Source organism: Pteronotus mesoamericanus, unplaced genomic scaffold, assembly GCF_021234165.1.
Source record: "Pteronotus mesoamericanus isolate MK-2021 breed Mesoamerican mustached bat unplaced genomic scaffold, CSHL_Meso_final contig_269, whole genome shotgun sequence".
In the NCBI taxonomy this organism is placed as follows: Eukaryota; Metazoa; Chordata; class Mammalia; order Chiroptera; family Mormoopidae; genus Pteronotus; species Pteronotus mesoamericanus.
In genome coordinates, this window is record NW_026555114.1 from 2,328,041 (window position 1) to 2,349,800 (window position 21,760).

The 21,760-nt window shown below is 34.8% G+C and overlaps 1 protein-coding gene across 1 annotated transcript in view; it reads right to left on the reverse strand.

Moving 5' to 3' along the window:
- Positions 1-295: 295 nt before the first annotated feature.
- The window catches only part of MED13 (mediator complex subunit 13), a 99,042-nt gene continuing 77,577 nt past the window's right edge, over positions 296-21,760 (reverse strand). The window contains exons 20-30 of the mRNA XM_054574856.1: positions 20,927-21,389; positions 19,259-19,478; positions 18,390-18,581; positions 17,981-18,204; positions 13,315-13,457; positions 12,670-12,828; positions 12,372-12,557; positions 9,238-9,380; positions 7,654-7,827; positions 4,615-4,715; positions 296-4,274 (exon numbers count right to left, since the gene is read on the reverse strand). Of these exons, the coding sequence (XP_054430831.1) occupies positions 4,142-4,274; positions 4,615-4,715; positions 7,654-7,827; positions 9,238-9,380; positions 12,372-12,557; positions 12,670-12,828; positions 13,315-13,457; positions 17,981-18,204; positions 18,390-18,581; positions 19,259-19,478; positions 20,927-21,389 (2,138 nt within the window). The 3' untranslated portion in view covers positions 296-4,141. The remainder of the gene's footprint in view (positions 4,275-4,614; positions 4,716-7,653; positions 7,828-9,237; positions 9,381-12,371; positions 12,558-12,669; positions 12,829-13,314; positions 13,458-17,980; positions 18,205-18,389; positions 18,582-19,258; positions 19,479-20,926; positions 21,390-21,760) is intronic.

Here is a 21,760-nt window from a genome sequence, read left to right on the forward strand (position 1 = left end):
TTTGAAGGTAACTTGTTTAGAACACTAATAGCAAACTGAGCAGTCTAAAAGGATTTAATATGTATGTGCATATACAATTTTCCTATACACTGATGTATGATTAAAATATTTTTTAAAAATAAAACACTTCAGACGAAGAAGTTAAAAGTCCTTCAATCAGTTTTTAGTTTGCCCCTTTCTGTTTATAAATGACACAAAAATAATATGGGTACTAATTTTTACACAAACTTAAGGTGGAAATATTTCCAACAGAATGAGACACCACAATGAAGGCTTCATGAATAATTTATTCCATTTGAAGTTTTGTTTTTTTTTTTGGTTTTTTTTTTTAAAAAGTATAAACCTTTTCATTTCCTCAATCACAATTTGTACAACTCAGTGTTATGGCATTCGGCAGCAATAGTGTTTGTTCCGTATTCTTTTTTGTCACGTTTAAAAAAAAAAAGCAATTGGACCATATTAAGTGTCACTGCTAAACAACTTTAAAACGCCCCTTCATAAAGTGACCAAGCTATTCTGAGAGAGTTGATGCTGACACATGTCCAGTAATGATGTTACAATTTGTACTTTAAATTCAGTAAGTGTAAGGTCCACAAATCCAGTTTACTTTGAAAACTAAAGCTATTTTAAAACTTTATGAATACATCAACCTGAGGAGTATTTTAGGTCCCAAATCCAGTTTTTAAATTAATACTCCACAAAAAAGAAAACACATACATATATATATAAAAATTTAAACCACAGTTCTGGGCCCATTAGAACACCAAGAAAAACCAGAAGGTTAAGATTTCCAGCTGATTTGGGGAGTGGGGATGGGGCAATAAATGTATGTCAAAAACATTTTTCCTTAATTTAGACAAACTAAAATCGTAAGAGGAAACCCAGACCAAAACATCACTCATGCACATTAAATGTATTAATAGACTGATATGCAATGCCATAGTGGATGAGAGGCAAATTATATGATGCAACAGCATTTAAAAACTTCCTTTTAATGTATTCGATTTGAACATTTTAAATAATGCAACATAGTATTTTGATATTACAGTATTAACATAGTGCTTGATTAAAGATCTGCAAATCTTCGTAGTAACACATTAAGTTAAAAATATTACCTCAGAAGGTAAATATGAAGACGAAAGGAGAATATTTTAATACAGTAATCTGTGTCATACTGACAATTGATTACGAATACAGCTGAGGATAGTTGACTAAGTAGTAAGAGCTTAATTTTAGTGGTTTAAGAAAAGTTTAGAAAGATTAAAAATTACAACTACTTTAAAATTTAAGTATTACATATAAGTACACTTGGTGGCCTTCTGGCCAAACAATAAGGTGTACAGAAATTTATTCATACAGTGTTAATTCACAGTCCTGATAACTGAATGGCTTGCATAAGAAAGGTATGGCTAGATGTTTCTCACTGGCTGGAAGCAGACATTATGTAAGTAATCTTTTTAAATGCCAAAATGCGTAACTTCCACCCTGCTTTGTAATGGATAACTGCACAAAAAAAAAAACATATTAGTACTGTAACAAAGGAGTCAAGGTGTTGGTAATCAACTGGTATAAAGTATATTATTTCATTTACCTATTTAAACAAAAGAAAACAAAACTACCCACACTTGTCTGTGACAGTACATTAGTAAGTCAGATCCATCATCCTGCATAAAAGGCTTTTCTTTTTCCTGAACTAAGTCGCCTGACCTTTTTTAATGGCTATTTAATAATTTTCTATTTGAGTGTTAACTTATGTATGAAAGGAAGAAAAAAAAGTCTTACTTGGGAAATCCTGTATATTTAGGAACTATTCCCTGATGCCCAGATAAAAAGAAATTGCATGCTGGGTTCCTTCCTTATGGCTCCATATAAAAGAAACTGTCAGGAAATAATTTTTTAAAAATCTATTTTCAAACTGATGTGTGGCTACTAAAGGCTAGTGATTTTAAACAACTGAGAATATAGCTTTTATTTTTAAAAGTCACTATTGTGCTAAGTATATAAAAAAGGATACTCTTTTAATAGAAATTCCAAATAAGCATCTTTTCCTTCAAATCTCAGACAAGCTTTTTATAAAGTACAGAACAAAACATGCCAACGTAATCTGTAGTGTGTTAGCATAATTTAAAAATGAATGCAGAGATGTGATCTTTAAATTTTAATTTCAAAATATGCTGACCACTGGGATCACATTATAATTTTGAAGAAATGATTGAAAAATCTTTGTCACCAATTGTTTTCTTTAGAGAAAAAAAAAAGACTTGTTAATGTTTTAATATACACAATTTGAAGCAGTTTTATTGTTCATAAGAAAGTGATATTTAGCTAAGCATGTAGTATTTACAAAACATGTTTCAGTAAAAAGTAAAATAAAACATACTGAATTACTGTTTTGCAAATACAATTGACTTTGTTCTTGTAGAGAATTAGTGAACTTACAAATTTGGAGTTTTGCTACACTGTTTCCAAGAAAGAAAGGTAGACGTGGCGACTGTGAATTCAAGTTAGCACCACAGGTTAGGAAGCTAACTTGGACTCTCTTGTGAGCAGCACTGTAGAAAGGATTTTTCAAGGGGGTAAAGCCTGCATAAAAGCAGTTATCTTGGCATGTGCAAACAAGAAGGGGGAAAGCTGTATGTAAGGAAGGGGTGAATTAAAGTCCCTAAAATTCAAGTCCCTTCTTTAGGGAGGTGAGAACCTCCTTGGCATATGTCCTGCCTTAATCTGAGCTGTGTAATAGGAAAGTACAGACTCTGCTGTTTGGGACTGTCATCTCCAAACCAAGAAAATTAAATAAATAAAAAGGCAAAGGGGGAACAATCAGGTTAAGTTTAGAAAATGGTTTTTACCTAGTGAAATAGAGTCTGAATACCAGAATTCACTGAGAATCTATTTACACCACAGTTTGATTGCACACACACACCCATACATATGCATACTCTCACACACATTCCCAATCTTTAATTTAAAAAAAAAAGTCAAACAATCAAGAGTGACTGCTCTTAAAATAATTTGTAAAATGCCTAGAGCTGGGCTAAATTTCAACCTTATAGCAGATCCTGAAGATATTTTCATAATTAATAATATTCCCATGCCTAGATGTGCCACTGTTAAAACTGAAAAAAATTTAAGCATGTAACATTAAACACCAAAATTAGTTTATGCATTCAGTAGCAAATGTTTTTCTTGTAAAACTAAGTTTCTTCACTGGAAATGGCCTGAAATATTAGTCATAGCCCTAAACCATAGTACAAAATATAACTGAAGAATTCTCATTTTATTCTAAGTTAAACCACTTAACAATATCACTTGTATATTGCCATCATGTTATTCAGTAAAGGTGTGATATATAAAATGCTGTAAGACCTGGTACCCTTTCAATTTATAAACACAGTGAACTTCATTACTGTACATGTACTCTGCAACTACAGCTTAGCTGTAAATCCTCCACACACAATGGTATGGACATTATTTCCCGTCTATTCCCATTAAACTGTACATTGAGACAATACAAATTTACTGTCCCACCCCCCCCTTACAAAAAAATAATACTCTAAAAGCAACCCTACTGCAACTTTTTAATTAAGACGATTACATATATTTTAGACCAATTGCTTTAAAGCAAGAAGGCAGTATAAACCTTCTAGGAAAGTTTTTATAAAAGAGGTTAAGAAATATAAGACAATTTATACATTTAAAAACTTACAATAAATAAGAGATGCAGGCATTTTGAATACTAGATACTATACTCCAATACAAGAACATCTTGATGTTCTGAAGCCGTATGTTGAAATTCATTGTTCCTCGTTTCCTCTCCATGCTTTTAATATTCATTTAACATGACTGGGTACTATGGCTCATTACTTTTCACAAATACTGTGACTGGAAAAAAAAAGGTTAATTTTGCTACGAAAATGTTATAATACGTTTTGTATGCTCAGTCATCATTCTAAAGAGTTCAGTATATCAATGAAAAATAGCAGGGTTATAGCCCCCCCCAAGTCTGAACAATATTTGTTGAAGTAATAAGAATTAGACCCCATCACAAATGACTTTCACTGAGAAGATAACTGTAACTTAATCTTGCAGCAAAATGTCTTTTTTCCTTTTTCTTTTCTTGTACAGTTCCATCAAATGAAGATCACAGCATATTCATGATAAAGTTATATAACTGATTCAGCACCACAAAATGAATTGGGAGACATGAGCGTCTGTCCTGGATTGCAGGGTCACAGGTCAGCCAGGAGAGTGCATTGTACTGTTCCAAAACAAACCTGAAAAACAAATAAACCATTTTTATACTGTAGATTTTGGAAGCAGTTTCTAATTATGGCATCCAGATTCAAAGTCACTTTTAAAAAAAAAGGTGGAAGATATGGAATAGGGAGTCCTTGGAGAGATTAAAGATTTCGTAACAATTTTTCCCCAAAAGTAGATTACACATCTTAGAAAGACAAAGCACTCCTTCTGAATAATTCATCTTATAATTCATCTTGAGATACAAGGGTTGTGCAACTGTAAATTACTGCCAAAAGTGAGAAAACTATGTAAGGATCAATACTATATTCATTTGCAGTTAAAATGGAGAACCACTAATGGTAAAAAGAGCTGTACCTGAGGACATCTGAAGTCTGATTTGAGTCAAGTGGGTGGGAGTGTTTACTGTGAAGCAGCTCGTCAGATTGCACTGAAGGCACGTGGAGGTGCAAAGAGGCCTAAAAAAAGTAACAGAATATTAGCCAAATGAAAAAACCAAGGTCTCTTCTTTGATGAAATACATTTTGGATCTATGTAAGGAATGGGAGCCACTGTAAAAAATGCTTGTTCTTGTTTAATTCATTACAGAAGTAATTTTTAAGTGTGTCATATCTTGAATCTTCCTTTTATTCAGCTTTTATTGTTATTGAGACCACATGATAATCTTTAAAAAGAGGATTTTCAATTTTCTAAGTGTAACCTGCCTAAATGTGTAAAGTAAAGGTTTAAGGAAGCACTAAACTGATAAACCTGAGTAGTCTGTTTCTAGGTTCTAAAGAACTTAAGACTATACAGACATACCTAGATGTTGCACTGAAAAAAGTAAACAGGGGTAAGCATATGCAAGTATTTTACTTATAAAGTTATAAATTTTTTTCCCTCCTTAGTTAAAATAACTTAACTTATTTAAAAACTAGAGGAAGATGGATTTGGAACAGGCAGAGCAAGGGCAAAGAAATATTTGAAAAATCCAACAGATTTATTTTCATCTTGAAAACCAAACTGATTTTCAGGAAATACTCTTAGAAATCAAGTAGTTCTCTTGGGTTTTACTGATAGTGAACAATAAAAAATGCCACACAGCTGCTATGGGTCCCTAGGACATTTGAAACAAAAGCTCACATTGCTTTAAAGTATACCCTGGAGGAAAATCAATCTCTAATTAATCCTTCCAACTCTGTGTTCATTTCTGTTCTCCTGGCACTGTGTATAAAGCTATAAATCTTAAGTAAAGCTATCTTTGGTAAAATTGCGAGCACTCTAAGTAATACAGTGCACACATGCCTTCTTTTGCCACTCAATTTCAGAATGGAGTAACCACTGGCATACCCATTTAGGTATAGCAAAGAATAGAAGAAATGAATAAGGTATTCTTCACATTTCAATTTTAAAAAGTGAATCCTTTTGTGTATAAGTCAATATATATAATGTGTTAAAAAGCTGTAACAAGATGTACTGACTACAGAAACTCTTGGTATATCTCATCCTGTATACTGTAAAAGGTACTATCTTATATTGGAATATTTAGAGGTGCTTTCTCAACAAATGTCACATATGTATAAATTCTTCAGTTGTGTATTCAAAAATATAACCAAAGATATCTATGTCCCAAACTACATAAATTCCTGATTTATGAGTTACAAGCAGTCTCATATAGCAGATCACTACAAATTAGTGTAATTACCACCAGTGCTCTAGTATCTATGATAAAAAGATTTTCTAATCATCTAGGTAACAGCCTATTATTTTTCCAAGCAAAGAGAAACATACAAGATGGTTTTACTGCCTATGGTATAGAAACAAAATGGTATGTATAAAAACAAAAGGTGAACAAAACAGTGGTAAGTTTTGTCTTACTAGGCAGTTCACAATAGAAGTCCTAATCTTGTTACGCTGTATCTGAGAGTGAATGTCCAGGTATTACTATTCTCTCTGCAAAGAGATATACAGTAGAAAAGAATCTAGATAATCCCTCAGACTTTTTATAAAGTGGTGTTTCCTTAATGTTTCATGAAACATTAAGGTCATGAACTATTAATAGTTATTATATAATCCTTTTTTGTGTATGAAAGTAAATAAAGTAGATAAACAATATTATTTGCTGCTGGTTTTCAGAGCATTTAATGTGTATATATGTACTGTAACAATGAAAGGAGGCAGAAAGCATGTGTAGCACTTCCCAAAGGACCAAAGAAGCTTTTATTTTATATGAACTCCAAGAACTACTATTCTGCAAAACACCCCTGGGGTACAGATTTTTGTAATGAAATCTGCATAGACCACTGCACATATATTGGAAGGGAGAGAAAAGCTGTAAGATAAAACTAATTATTACCCTGGCTGACACTCTCTAAATATATTATCTCATTAATTATCTATTCAGATCAACAGGTGTTGTATTCTTTATGAATGTACTACAGAAGTTCACTACTTAATCTCAAATGACACTGACGTAATAGTATGTGTGCCAAGGATATCAGGATTTAATAACAAGCTTAGAAAAGAGCAACAAGCCAACTGGTTCATGTACCCGTTAAAACTAAAGCATACTCTACAAATAAAAATCAGTTACCAAGTAGTTAAATTAGCATGACTTATGGAATAAAACAGTCAATTTCTGGTGGTATTATATAAGAATATGTGAATCATATCTGAATTTGCTTTTTTGGTTATCAGTAGCAACAGCTACTAATTTGTTAATACAAACTCTGGATAGATCTTTCATGTCGCATTTTACCATTTTATGACTTATTTCAACATCGTTATATCACTTCCTAATGAATTTGTTCTGATAAAGTAAGTCACCATGGGTCTAAGAATCTCATACTTGAAAACCACTCACCAGTTTTAACACAGTAATTTACACAAAGCTAGACAGCTTTTATGAGAAAGTGGTAAATGGATTTAAATATCAAGTATTCTTACGAAGATTATGAATCCTTTAATCCCCCCAAAACGTTAGGAGTATAGTATGAAGTAATTCAAAAAGTAAACATTAAAAGATCCAGTTTTTAATCAAAGTCATAACTACCAAGTTATGACTTTGGACAAGTGAGTTTTTCTGAACTCTTCATATGCTCACCCAAAAATTGAAATGGTTAGATTAAAAGTAATACAAGGTTTCTTCCAGCTGTAAATGTCAGAAGTACAGGTAAAAATAACATGAGCAAGCGTCCTAGAAGTTTAAGATTAAAAATTCCAACTTAAAAAAGTTTAAAAATTAGTGTTTTCATTATTAGATAATTCTTTTTGTGATCTTCTGTAGAAAGTCGTATATAGTGATGTATTTAAGACTTTAGACAAAAGCTACAAGGTTTCAAAAAGCCACTTCTCTATTTTCTAGGATGCAAGCCATTAATTAGCATTATTTAGGAATTGGCATAGAAATGGCAATACCTTAAGAAAGAGGGGACACTGATATTGTGCTTGAGGACATGCTGACCAGAACCAGTCAGGTAACAGACCCGCTTTGGCAGTTGATACAAAGTAACCAAGGGCCAATGGTTGCTGAAGGATATTAGTTACTTCATCATGTGATTCTGTTGAAAGTAGGCGATCAGTACCTTGACCCTTAAAAAGATAAAATTAAAGGTATGTTAGTTCATATGATAGATCTAGGCACTCAATATAAATACAGAATTGTTTAAAATCACTCATAATCATCACTTCAATCTTGAAAAACACTGAAGGATATTTAAAATTTTTTCTCTGCACTTAGTAAGATTATCATAATTAGTAATAGCATTAAAAGAATATGCTTTAACAGTTGCATAAGGAAATGAAAATGCCAACTGTTTAATAAATTTATATTATTACACCAAGCCCATGTTCCGAGTGTATAAATCTTTGTAGCTGACTAAAAAATACAAAATGTTCAATGAAATTTCTACATTTCTGAAAACTGCCTAAACTAATTCTAGACCACCACACCCCCATCCAAATGGCTAATTAAAATTTATCTTTTTCATCTAGCACTACTTATAAAATGCAATTAATGTTTTGGAAAGCATGATGACAACATAAAGGGACAACTATTAAGTGATGTTCATATCCTTTGGATTAGTCAATGTATTTTTTGGTATTTATTTTAAGGAAATAAATAAAAGGAAAAATGATATACATGAAAATGTTCACTGCAACATTACCTAAAACAGAAAAAAATAAATATCCAACATTTTGGGAATGATACAACAAATCATGCTAAAAAAAAAAAAAAGCCAATGTAATTGATTATACTTACTGAAAGCTACCATATAAATACATGTGGAAGGTAATTTACTAAAAGTAAAAATGGCTTTATTAAAGTGGTAAAATTATTGGTGCTTTTCCTCATATTTTTTCCAATCTCATATCTTTTCAGTTAAAAAAAAGAAGGAAAAACTGCAAGGTAAGACTGAACAAAGACTCTTATTTTAAAAAGTCAGGTTCTAAACATATAGATACTAAAATAGTCAAATAACCACTATATATAATTTCACTCAAATAAAGACATTATTCAAAAGAAGTCCAATTAGTTTCAAGTTCAAACAAAAAGAGAAAACAGCCTGCTTCCTTAACTGCTAAAAATAAACAGGTGTTGGTGGTGAAGGGTGGTCAGTGTTTTTTCTGTTCTATGAGAAAAATCAGTATTTTTATTATGTTCCTTGTCACTCCTCTGACACAAAGGGCAGCTCTTAGAGCAATATACTGATTCTCAGATAACCCAATCCTATGCCTGAGTAGAAGCAATGGTGAAGTGGCAGGAAAAATACAAAAGAAGGATTAAGGCAAAGTAGTCTAAATGAAGTCAGGGAAAGCAGGGCCACAGAGACCCTCTTAATAATGTACAATTCAAAGTACTCATGTAAAAAGGCAGAAATGTAGGAATGTACTGTTCATCTATTTGCTAATTTCCAAGGGAAAAACAGTGCTCTATTTCATGGATCAATTCATTACTAATGAATGACATTTAGATAAACTGAATTTTTATAGTAAGATTACCTTGCCAGCATCACCTCCATGGGGGTAATGAGATCCTGGAGAATGTACAGGAGACCCCGTTGGAGATGCAGGAAGAATGTTAATGATATCAGGATCAAGATCATCTGCTGTGTCTAACAAGTCAAAGAAACCCATTCCATCTGCTACAGGGTAAAAAAAAAAAAAAAAAAAAAAATTAAGTATTCCATTTTTCATATCTCATGGTTATTTATAGGAGAGAGTTAAAATTAATTTAACCAACATCTATGGAATGCCTACTATGTGCCAAGTATTGTGCCGGGAGCTATATAATTATGCATAAAACATAATTATGAATAAACAAGCATGTGGTAGTCTGAATAATACCACATGAATTAATACCCACTACCCCCTGCAACGATGCCTACAGCCTAATCCCAGGAATCTGTGAATATGTTACCACAAAATACTTTGCAGATATGATCAAGCTAAACTTGAAAGGGGGAGATAATTCTCCCCCAACGAGGTGGTCCAATGTAATCACAGGGCCCCTCATAAGAGGGAGGCAGTAGGGTTAGTCAGTGAAAAAAGTGTGCTAATACTATACTGCTGGTGTTGAAGGCAGAAAAAGAGGCCATGAGCAAGAGATAGAAGTGGTCTGTAGAGCTGGCAAAGATGAGAAATGAATTATTCCTTAAAGCCTCCTGAAAGAAACAACCTTGTACCCTTTGACTTTAGCCCAGCAAGACTTCTGACATCCAGAACTATACGACAGTGTGTTATTTTAAGCCACTAAGCATGTCATAATTTCTTATAATAACAATAGTAAACTAATGCAAAGCAAAAACAGTATGCTAGAAATGGAAATGTATTTAAAATAAGACTATTCCATGATTAATACACTTATTCTTTATTATTAAGTAAAATATTCAAGTTATTGTGTAACACACTAAAAGAAGAGAGTTATTTAATACCAATACTTGTGACTTCAGAAATGTGCCATTTTCTAGGGTAAATCAGAGCAACAGTAGAATATCATTTATTTTCTCTTCTACTAAAATGCAATTTACAAATTCACTGAGAAAAGTTACATCCATACATCAGTTTATATAAATTACTGTATTACTCTGACAAATCAAGACAGAAAGGAATTCCAGTCAACATGGAGGCACAGGTAAACATGTTTCGACTCCTTACACAACTACAGCAAAAATTACATGGAGACTACAAAACAAATATCGCCCAGATTTGTCAGAAAATTGAGCTGTATGGAAGTATGACAACCAAAATTTATAGAAGCTACATTTTATCCAGACAAATAGGAGGGGCGGAGAGACAGAGAGCTGGAGAGGCACAGGGAAGGGGCAGAAGAGGCAGTTCCACATTCACATATGGCAGGCATAAATCAGGAGGGACACCTCGGGAGCAAGGGATCTCAATCCCAGATCAGACCACCCAGTCCAGGGTTCCAGCACCAGGAAGGTAAGTCCCCGTTAACTCTCCTAATTTGGTGAAGGAAATAGACATACAAGTCCAGGAAACACAGAAGAGTTCCAAATAAACTGGACCCAAAGAGGACTATACCAAGACACATCATAATTAAAATGCCAAAGGTAAAAGATTAAGAGAGATTCTTAAAAGCAGCAAGAGAAAAGCAGAGTTACCTACAAAGGAGTTCCCATAAGACTGTCAGCTGATTTCTCAAAAGAAACTTTGCAGGTTAAAAGGGACTGGCAAAAAGTATTCAAAGTGATGAAAAGCAAGGATCAAAGCCTAGATTACTCTATACAGCAAAGCTATCATTTAGAATTGAAGGGCAGATAAAGTGTTTCCCAGACAAGGTAAAACTAAAGGAGTCATCATCATCAAGCCATTATTATATGAAATGTTAAAGGGAACTACATAAGAAAAAGATCAGAACTATGAACATTAAAATGGCAATAAATTCACAACTATCGATGACTGAATCTAAAAAACAAAACAAGCTGAACAGGAACTGAATCAATAGATAAGACGATCATTTGGAGGGTTATCAGTTGGGATATGGAAGGGGGTGAACGAGGGAAAAGGCGCAGGGATTGAGAAGTACAAATTGGTAGACACAAAATAGATGGGGGGTCCTGGCTGGGGTGGCTCAGTGGATTGAACATGAGCCTGCAAACCAAAAGGTCACAGGTTTAAATCCCAGCCAGAGAACATTCTGGGTTGTGGGCCAGGTCCCCTGCTGGAGTTGTGCGAGAGACAACCAATTGATGTTTGTCTCACACATTGATGTTTCACTCCCTTTCTTTCTCCCTCCCTTCCCCTGTCTATAAATATATAAATAAAATATTAAAAAAAATAAGACGGGGAGATGTAAAGAACAGAATAGGAAATGGAATAGGCAAAGAATTTATATGCATGACCCATGGACATGAAATAAGGGGTGGGGGTTGCCGGAGGGAATGAGGGTATCAGGGGGAGGGGGGCAAGAGGGAAAAACTGGGATAACTGTAATAGCATAATCAATAAAATATTTAAAACAAAGATATAAAGCACTATAACATGAGCTGCAAAGTGTATGTACAGGTAACTCAACAGCAGGCAAAAAAGTGTACAAACATTTATGATTAACATTGTCTTTTGAAGTTAATTCAGTTTTATTGGGCTGAAATCAAAGTGCTAGTCATTAGGTCAAAATCAAGAAACCAGCAGGGCTATGTTCCTTCTAAAGGATTCAGAAGGTAATCTGTTTCCTTGTCTTTTCCAGCACCTACAACTGTATTCCTTGGCTTATGGCCCCTTCCTCCTTCTTCAAAGGTAGCAGTGTAAGCACTGTTTTTCTGACTTTGCTTCCCTCTGTTTCCATCACTTGGCCTTCCTCTTTTGTGTACAGTCAAACAGCCCTAAATGCAATACATGGGAAGTTTGTGTATAGTCAAACTTTCTATGTATTGCATTTAGGGCTGAACCACATGACACAGGATAATCTTTCCATTGCAAGATCCTTAATTTAATCACATCTGCAGGGGTTTTTTTGTTTTGTTTTTGCCATTTAAGGAAACATTCACAGGTTTCAGGGATACTCACAAGAAATGGATATATTTTGGGAGGCATTAATCAGCCTACAATCAGTCATAATCATCAGGACTTATTTTATTTTATATTTGTAAACCTTTAAAGAATAATTCACCTACCATTGTTGGGATTGAAAGCTAAGTCCAAATTTTCAGTGGTATAAGTAGCTGAAGCTACTTGCACAGAAGCAGAAGTAGGGAACACAAGTATATGAGTACAAGATGTATCCTGTGGGGTATTTAGCTGAGACGTCTGCATGTTTAGAGTGGTGCTTCTTCCAAATACAGAACCGGTTGACACAGAATCTGAAGAGGAAATGAACGGCATTTTTCTTTAATAAATGAAGAATCAATTTGACATAATATTTAGAAATATAAATCTGAAGAATTAAATCTGCTATAAACTAAAATAGGTAACCTGGCATAATGACAAAAGAGCCTTGGGGTTCCATTGCTACCAAGCAAGCACTGAGAATGCTGGGAGAGTCTGCTGCAGATATACCACACATTCTGCACATGTCTTTGAGTCTTTTGCTTAGAGACTGCAAGTTTCGACGACTCAGCAAACAGCTCCAATCTGTGGGTACCAACAGTAAAAAAATAATATCCAAAGAAACATCATTATTAACACCCTTAAAGAACCAAGGTTAAAACAAAATGGTTTTAAAATTTGTGTTATCATTAAGCCAAAAGTGTCTTATTGGTGATATTAACATTCTTTATCACCCTAGCTTTAATGTACATCAAAATCAATTAGGGTCTGCTGAACAGAAGATGAGTTGAATAATAAGCAAAAAGGAGGGGAAATTAAAAATGAGAAAAAAAGAATAGTAATAATGACATTGATATTAAAGTTAAAATACTGTAAAATGTACTCTGGAAATTTGAATTAACCCATTTGGCCTAGACATCTGCGGTTCCTCTTTAAAAATTAAAATCAGTAACAGAGTTTTAATAACCTACACATTTTATTCAGTACATATATCTAGATGTGATTGGAAAAGCATAGTGAATTAACATAAAACAAAAATTTAAGTACTAAATAATAAAAGCACAATTTTACCTTTTAATTCTCCATGACCAATCCTTCCTAGACGGCCAATTACAACTCTCCATGGTAATGAACTCATTTGTACAAGCCCTAAGCACCATTCCCAAAGTTTCTGTAGACCAAATCTTCTGGCAGATCCTTTTTTCCTACGAGCCCTATTGTGTAAAATAAAGAGACAGTGATAAATATTTCTAAAATTCATTTGAAATTTCAAAAGAGCTCAAATTGGTGAAGAACTGGTCCCTTAATTTTAATGCTTTAGAATTTCTGAACATGTTCTAAGCAGAATGTGTGTAAAAATCCTAGGGTGGGGGTGAGATGGGGGAATGCTAGTTTGTGGGGTTTTTTTTAAACATGCATTAATATATACATTTAACTCTGAATGAAAATTGTCCATAAACAAAATTCACCTGAAATACTGCTCTACACCAGAGATTAGCAAAATTTGTCTTTAAAGGCCCAATATTTTAAGTTTTGTAAGCCATCAAGATTGTACTGTAACAAGTGAACTCTGCTGCTGCAGCATGAAAGCACTCATAGACAGTACTTGAACAAGTGTGGCCAGATTTGGCCCACACGTTTTTTTTTTTTCAATCCTTGCTTTATAAGTTAAGTTGAATAGTATCAACTTACCCTTCTCAGACCAAACACATTGTTGTGTTTTCTGCATACATCTCCTTTATTAGGCAAATATGTAACATAAGTACTCTGGCTGAACAACAGTAGCTATTTATTGAATAATTACTACATACAAAGAATTAAGCCCAATTTACATCTAATACCTCATTTCATCTTAACCACCCTATGAGACATAAAATCATCCTCCCAATTCTGCAGAGAAGTACGCTGTACCTCAAGCCAGTTCAAGATCACATAGCAAGTAGGAGAGTTGGAATTTGAACCCAGGAATGACTCTATAGAGTTGCACCTCCTTCTTAACCATTCTATAAATTCTACTTTCTATAAAATGGCAACACTATCTTTGTATTGGAAAGGTGGTACTAGTCTTTCTGTACTCTCTTTTCCTTCACAGATAAGCATACTCATTCCAAACTTACTTACCATATTTTGCAGTGTATAACATGCATTTTTTTTGCCCAAAATCTTTGACAGAAAAGTAATGATGCACATTATACATGGTTAGTACTAATTCTGTATCTATATGTTTTTAATACTTGTATTTATGCTTATGTGTTAAAAGTGCAACTCTAGAAGCAATGATACAGTATGCACAATAATACAGTGGAAAACAGTAATCAATTTTATATATAAATAAAAATTCAATTAAAAAATTAAAAGATTTTTAACCTGAAATTTGGGCCAAAAACGTGGGTACGCATTACACACAGAAGCACATTATACATTGCATTAATGTATATACATTAGTACTGTTGTGCCATTCTTAAAAAATCAAAATTGTGTCAAGGAAATGTATAATGTACTGCTTTAAGGTTTATAACATTTAAATGCTAAAATTTTCAGTACACATTTTTCATTTTATTTTTTAAAGTTGAATGTAGTTTTAAGATTTTATTTATTTACTTTTAGAAAGAGGGGAAGGGAGGGAGAGAGAGAGAGAGAAACATCAATGTGCAAGAGATAGATTGGTTGCCTCTCTAAAGCCCCCAACTGGGAACCTGGCCCACAACCCAGGCATGTGCCCTGATTGGGAATCAAACCAGTAACTTTTCAGTTCCCAGGCCAGAACTTAATCACTGAGCCACACCGGCCAGGGCTCAGTCCACAATTTTAGGAAAGGAAGTCAGTAAGTGAAAAAAGTAAATCCTCTAGAGGGCTTTACTAGATTTCTTTTTTAGCTGCAGAGGGTTTTCTAGTTTCATGTTTCAAAAATTTTTCAGGCTAAAATCATTGCTTGAAGCTTTATTACAGGAAATTTAGGGATTTTCATCTTTTGTCTGTGTAACAGGTTAAACAAAATTAATTATATTTTATTGATTATGATATTACAGCAGTCCCAATTTTTCTTCCTTCGACCCCCTCTGCCCAGTACCACCCACTCCCCCAAACCCCCTCAGGTAATCCCCACACCATTGTTCACATCCATGGGTCATGCTTATAAGTTCTTTGGCTACTCTATTTCTTATACTGTACTTTACATCCCCATGGCTATTCTGTAACTACCTATTTGTACTTCTTAATCCCCTCACATTTTCACCTGTTCTCCCATATCCCCTGGTCCCATCTGGCAACCATCAAAATGTACTCTGTATCCATGATTCTGTTTTTGTTCTTCTTGTTTGCTTAGTTTGTTTTTTAGATTCAACTGTTGATAGATAATATACTTATTGCCATTTTATTGTTCATAGTTTTAATCATCTTTTTCTTAAATAAGTCCTTTAACATTTCATATATAATGCTTTGATGATGACGACCTCCTTTATTTTTTGTTTGGGAAGCTCTTTATCTGCCCTTCAATTCTAAATGATACTTGTGCTAGGTAGAGCAATCTTGGCTATAGAACCCTGCTTTTCATGACTTTGAGTATTTCTTGACAATCTCTTTTAGCCTACAAAGTAGGTTTCTTTTTAGAAATCAGCTGTCTTACAGGAACTCCCATGTAGATGAATGACTACCTGCTTCTCTCTTGCTGCTTTTAAGATTCTCTATATTTGACCTTTGGCATTTTAATTGCAATGTGTTATGGAGTGGCTATCTTTGAATTCCTCTTGTTTGGAACTCTCTGCGCTTCCCAGATTTGTATGTCTATTTCCTTCACCAAATTAGAGAAATTTTCTTTCATTATTTTTTCAAATAGTCTTCCAATTTCTTGCTCTTTCTCTTCTCATTCTGGTACCCCTACAATGGGAATACTGGACCACTTGAAATTGTCCCAGAGGCTGCTTACACTATCCTCATTTTTTGGATTTTTTCTTGTCCTGATGGCTTGTTTTTTGCTTCCTTATGTTCCAAATCATTGATTTGATTCTTGGCTTCATCCACTGTACTGTTGTTTCCCTGTAAATTGTTCTTTAATTAGTGTATTCTTCATTTCTGACTGGATGCTTTTTAAGCTGTTGAGGTACTCAGTAAGTTCCTTGAGCATTCTTATAACCAGTGCTTGAATTCTGCATCTAATAGATTGCTCATATCCATTTCAGTTAGCTCTTTTTCTGGAGTTTTGATCTGTTCTTTCATTTGTGTCATGTTTCTTTGTTTCTTCATTTCAAAATCCTCTGTTTGTTTCTATGGATTAGGTAGAGCTGCTATGACTAGGGAGTCTTGGTAGCATGGCCTAACGTAGTAGGTGTCCTGTAGGGTCCAGTGGCACAGCCTCCACTATCACCCAAGCTGGGTACTTGAGGTACACCCTTTGTAGGCGCTGAGTATACTTTCCTCTTGTATTTGAACCTTGGTTACCGTGGGCAGATCAATGGGAGGGATGTACCCAGGCCAGTCAGCTACAAAGAGTGATTGTGACCACTGAGCACCAACCTCTGCCCTCCATGGAAGATCAGCTGTATGGTGGTGGGGGGACAGGCTGGTGATATTCACATGTGATCTATGGCTGTCTGCTGGATGCACAGACTCTGGGGTTTCCTGGGTGGTGCTGGCCAAGGTCAGCCCCCACCTGTGTTCTGCCCAGGGCCACCCTGCACGAGTTATAAAGCATTTTGAAATGGCTGCTACTTGTGCTGGGTTTCAGGCCACTTAGCAAGGTGTACCATGGTGGGGGCTGAGGCCAGCTGTTGCTTATTTGACAGGATTTAGAAGTTGTGAAGCATGAGCCAACCACCAGCCAGCCATTCACATGGAAAAGTCAGTTAACGGTTTGAGTAGGCCCATAAGTTGGAGTCTCAGGGGATCTCCAGGGCAGGGCAAATAGTGTTAGCCAGGTTGATCATGTCTCAGATATGGCACCCACCTGCCAGCTCTGTGGTGTAGTGGGGAAAGGCCATAGAAAAGGGACAATGGCCTCTGCCTGACTTTTTTCTGGGAAAAAGATGTTCCCCAGTTCCCACCTTGATGCCAGACACTTCAGTTCTTCCCTGTATGCCATTGGTGCCTTTCAAGCTGTTACCCTGGTGCTGGAGGTCAGAGGAAGAGAGTCTGAGTCAATCCATGTGTGGGTTCTATTGTGGGAAACTGCTTGGGACTCCAGAAATTTTTTCTATTGATTCAACTGCCCCTGGTTTTTGTAGCCAGAGAATATGGGGACTTATCTTCCTGGCACTGGAGCCTGTGGTTGGGAGGCTTGGTGTGGAGTTGGGACTCCTCGTTCCCATCATGCCCCTCCCGGATTTTTATCCATCACATGTGGATGTGGGACCAATACATTCCATGCCTCCACCCCTGCTACCAGCCTGGATGGATGTGGTTTCTTTATTTCCATAGTTGTCAGACTTCCATTCAACTCGATTTCTATCGGGTTCGGAGTGATGATTCTGTATTTAAGTTGTAATTTGATGTGGTTGTGTGAGGAGGTGAGCTGTGTTTACCTATGCCACCATCCTGACCAGAAGTATCAAAATTATTATTAATTCTCTTAATTATATAAATATTTACTAGAAAAAGGTGAGAATACCCACAAACCAAAACTTAGTATTTTAATGTACATGACTTTCAAAAGTTTTATATTCATTAAAAATAAAACATAACTGTGTGTATGAATTTTTAAAAATGGGATGGGATAATGATACATTTAAGGAAATATAAGTACCTATTTGGAACATCGATGTTAATGATACAAGTTTCTAAAAGTTCTCCATATAGATCTGTGCAAGAAGCAAGAATCCACCTTTGATCATGTGATAAACAGTACCCCACAAAAAGAACATTGTATTTCTGTCCAGCTTCTCCAAATGTTTCTCCTAGCTCTGTCTGCTTATCCTTCACTGGAGCCAAAATAAATGGAGGTGTATAAAGTCGAATACACTCTGGTCTCTGTAAAACAAAAAATTAAGATATTATGATATATATACACAATCATATTGAAAATGTGATATATTAGCTCTACCCTATTATAAAATAATTAGAAATTGAGAACTAAACAAGAGAACTGCACTTAATTTTGTATATCATAAAACGCAGAGTTTTTCAATACCTCTGATCATTGGAAACATACTTACATCAGGACTTTTAAGAGCAGTTTCCATGGCTAAACCTGGACCAAACCCAGTCAATGTTTTCACATTGGTTGATGTTGGAAGGGGTCTCCGACACTGGGTAAAGACCGAAAAAGCCAGGGATTTTAAATGCTGGGTATAGATTTGTCTATCTTCATGCTTCACAGGTTGCAACAGGTACTGACAAGGAACAATCTAAGAATTATAGGCAAATATTACAAAAGTTATATTTCAAACAAAAGAATAAAAAGGACTGTGGGTTTAAACTCTAAAAACTTTACTAGAAAATTTAAACAAAACCAAATTAAATGATAAGCTAAATGATAAGCTAAAGAACTCTATAGGATTTTCATAGTAAATTTTACCAACCCGTTATGTAAAAACCTTTAAACATTTCTACACAGCAGTTATATTTATGTTACTACTGACTACTCCTGCTATAGTCTATAAAGAAATAATTCAAAGTATCTGCAAATAGCTTACTATGGTTAAATTCTTTCTACTTTTATTTGCAACCTATCTTATTCAGAACTCTAGCTTATATAGGTGCATACTCTATTTTTGCATTTCAGTTTATGAATTTAAAAATTAGTTTATAAAAGTAACATGGGAGAAACATTAATGTACTTATTGCAATCTATGTTTTCCATTATTACTGTGGTTCCATTTATTTTCCATTATTATGATGGTATAATTGCAAAGTCTATCTTTTATAAGCTAAGATTTCTAGCATAGTATCACTTAAAATAAAACCAATATACTAAAACCGGGCTTTTAGAAAATCAATTTAGACACAGACTAGTATCTCTGAAATGTCTGTCAAAATCCAACTGTTTTATATAAATTTTATCTGCAACATTTATCATTCTTACCTGTACAGAAACAATATTCTTCATATGAGGAGGAAGAGTCTGGACCATTTCCAGAAAGCATCGAAGTAGCCCCAGAGTCCATATGTTAGAAGAATTAGTGCTCTCATCTTTATTTTCATATGTAAAAGGATCAATTATATAAACGACAATCGCAGGTGGGTAAGTGATTGCATGTGAGTCACCATCTGTGGGGATACCGACTTTATCCCGATCCATCGTGCTAAAATTCAAGGTAGAAATAAGATAGTTAGGAAAAAAGTTGTACTATACCTTTCTTGAGGTAAGATCAAAACAAGTTCTTAATAGCTTGACCCCTCCCTTTCAGAGACTTTCTAAAAATGAAGGGCATCTCTTTCTCTTCAAAGAGGACTACAAACACTATATGTACAATTTCATGGTGTACAAAGATTTTTGTGTTGAGGTCTTGCATTAAAAATAAGAATTATTTAAAACCACAGAATATGAGAACATGAGAGAGCTTAGTGCTTTGGTGATAAAACTGAGATAAAGACAGGTTAAATGAGCTAAACAAATCACAAAGCTGGCTACAAGCAGAGCTAAACTACAAGGAAATCAGGTTTCCAAACTTAGTCAACATTCCACTACATTTTTAGCTATATATATTCATTTCATACTTCGTAACTTCAAAGGTTAGTAAGATTCATTCTTTGATGGTGATATAACTTGTTATTAAAAAGATTTTATTTACTAATTTTTAGAGAAAGGGGAAGGGAAGGAGACAGAGAGGAGAGATCGATGACGTGCGAGAGATCTATCAATCAGTTGCCTCTCACACGCCCCCAATTGGGGACCTGGCCTGCAAGCCAGTTATGTGCCCTGACTGGGAATCAAACCGGCAACCTTTCAGTTTGCAGGCTGGCACTAATCCACTGAGCCATACCAGCCAGGGCATGATGGTGATGTGATTTTTTTAAAAACTTCAAATATACTGAGACATTCAAGATGAATGGATCAATACAGGTAATTAATAGTTTGTTTTTACTCACATAAACGAGTATAACTTTGAGCAAAACTGCATCCCAGGTAGCTGAAAGGTATAACCATGCTCAGGCTAAGCTAACCTATAAATCAAAAGGGAAGCTCACTCAATACCTTCTTCATAAAGGAATGAAGAGAGCTGTCATCATCGTTGTCATAATTAAGTCAAGCATTTGGAAGTATCGTGTAAAGCACATACTGTGCATTGTATCCTATTGCTCCCATTTTACAGATAAGGAAATAGGCTCAGAAAGGTGAGATAACTTTCCCAAAGTCACAAAGCTAGTAAATGGCAGAGCTGAGATTTAAATCTTGGTATGACTCTAAGCCTCTGAACAGGCTAGTTCAGTTATGACTTTCTAAATCACTGAAGTGATTCACATAGGCAAATCTACTTGACAGTTATGTCACAGAACAGGTTCCAACATCACAGGGTAGTTGGACTGAATAGTTTTCAAGATCTTAATTCCCAGCCTGAGATTCTAGGATTCTGTGACAAAGACTTAATGAAGAGTCTTCGTTATAAATTTGCAAGTAAGATACTGAACACTATAAAGACAAAATCTCAATGATAAAACCAAGAAGCTTTTTTTGTTCATTCACAATGACTTTCTTATTCAGACAAAAAGAGCATTTCCATTTCTGCAAAATTAGTATATATAAAAGTACCTTTCAGATACATCAGGATGTGGCTGAGAGGGAAGAGAAGATGACTCGCCAGAAATCCCAGCTGTTTGTAGAGCTGATGACTGTTGCCCTCCTAGCTGGCCATTCTGAACTGTACTCGTTTGTGTAGACATGGATCCTGCAGCACTACTGTTCATACTGCCAAAGGGTGGAAATGAAGGTAGTTTATTTGATGATACTCCACTATTCAAGTTGGAGGATGATGAAGATGAAGTTGAAGTTGTGGTCAAAGTTGAATTAGCTGTGGCAACTGAAGAAGACATGGTAACACCTGAAGTAACTGTCATAGTACTGCTTGCTGAAGATGCTAGGGTGGCAGATGGAGTATTAGCATTTCCAGTATTTGTCATCGGAGGTGGAGTAATCAAAGACTGACTTGTAGGGGCAACAAAATTTGGCTGGGAAAGTAGAGAGTTGTCCAATGGCTGGGAAGCAAGATAAGGACCTAAAGATAATAAAAACAGGTAGTGTATTTAATTCTTTATTTTACTGATTGGTTCTTCATTTACTCAACTAGGTGAATAATAGTATCTAGTTGATGCTTTTTTGGTAATTACCCTTTCTAAGTTGCTGGCTAAGAATGTAGCACATACTAGTTTTCTCTTTTGCTAGAAGCTGAAGAAACAAATTTTAAATGGAATTAAAAAGATAAACCAGTATTTTCACGCAAAATAAATGTTTTTTAAAAAAGTATAATACAATTCTATTTCCCAGGTATAACTAATTAAATGTAAATAACAGTATCTAGCAAATTCTTATCAAACCATTCAAAGGGTTCCTAAATCACAAGTTAAATAAATACTGACTACACTGGGA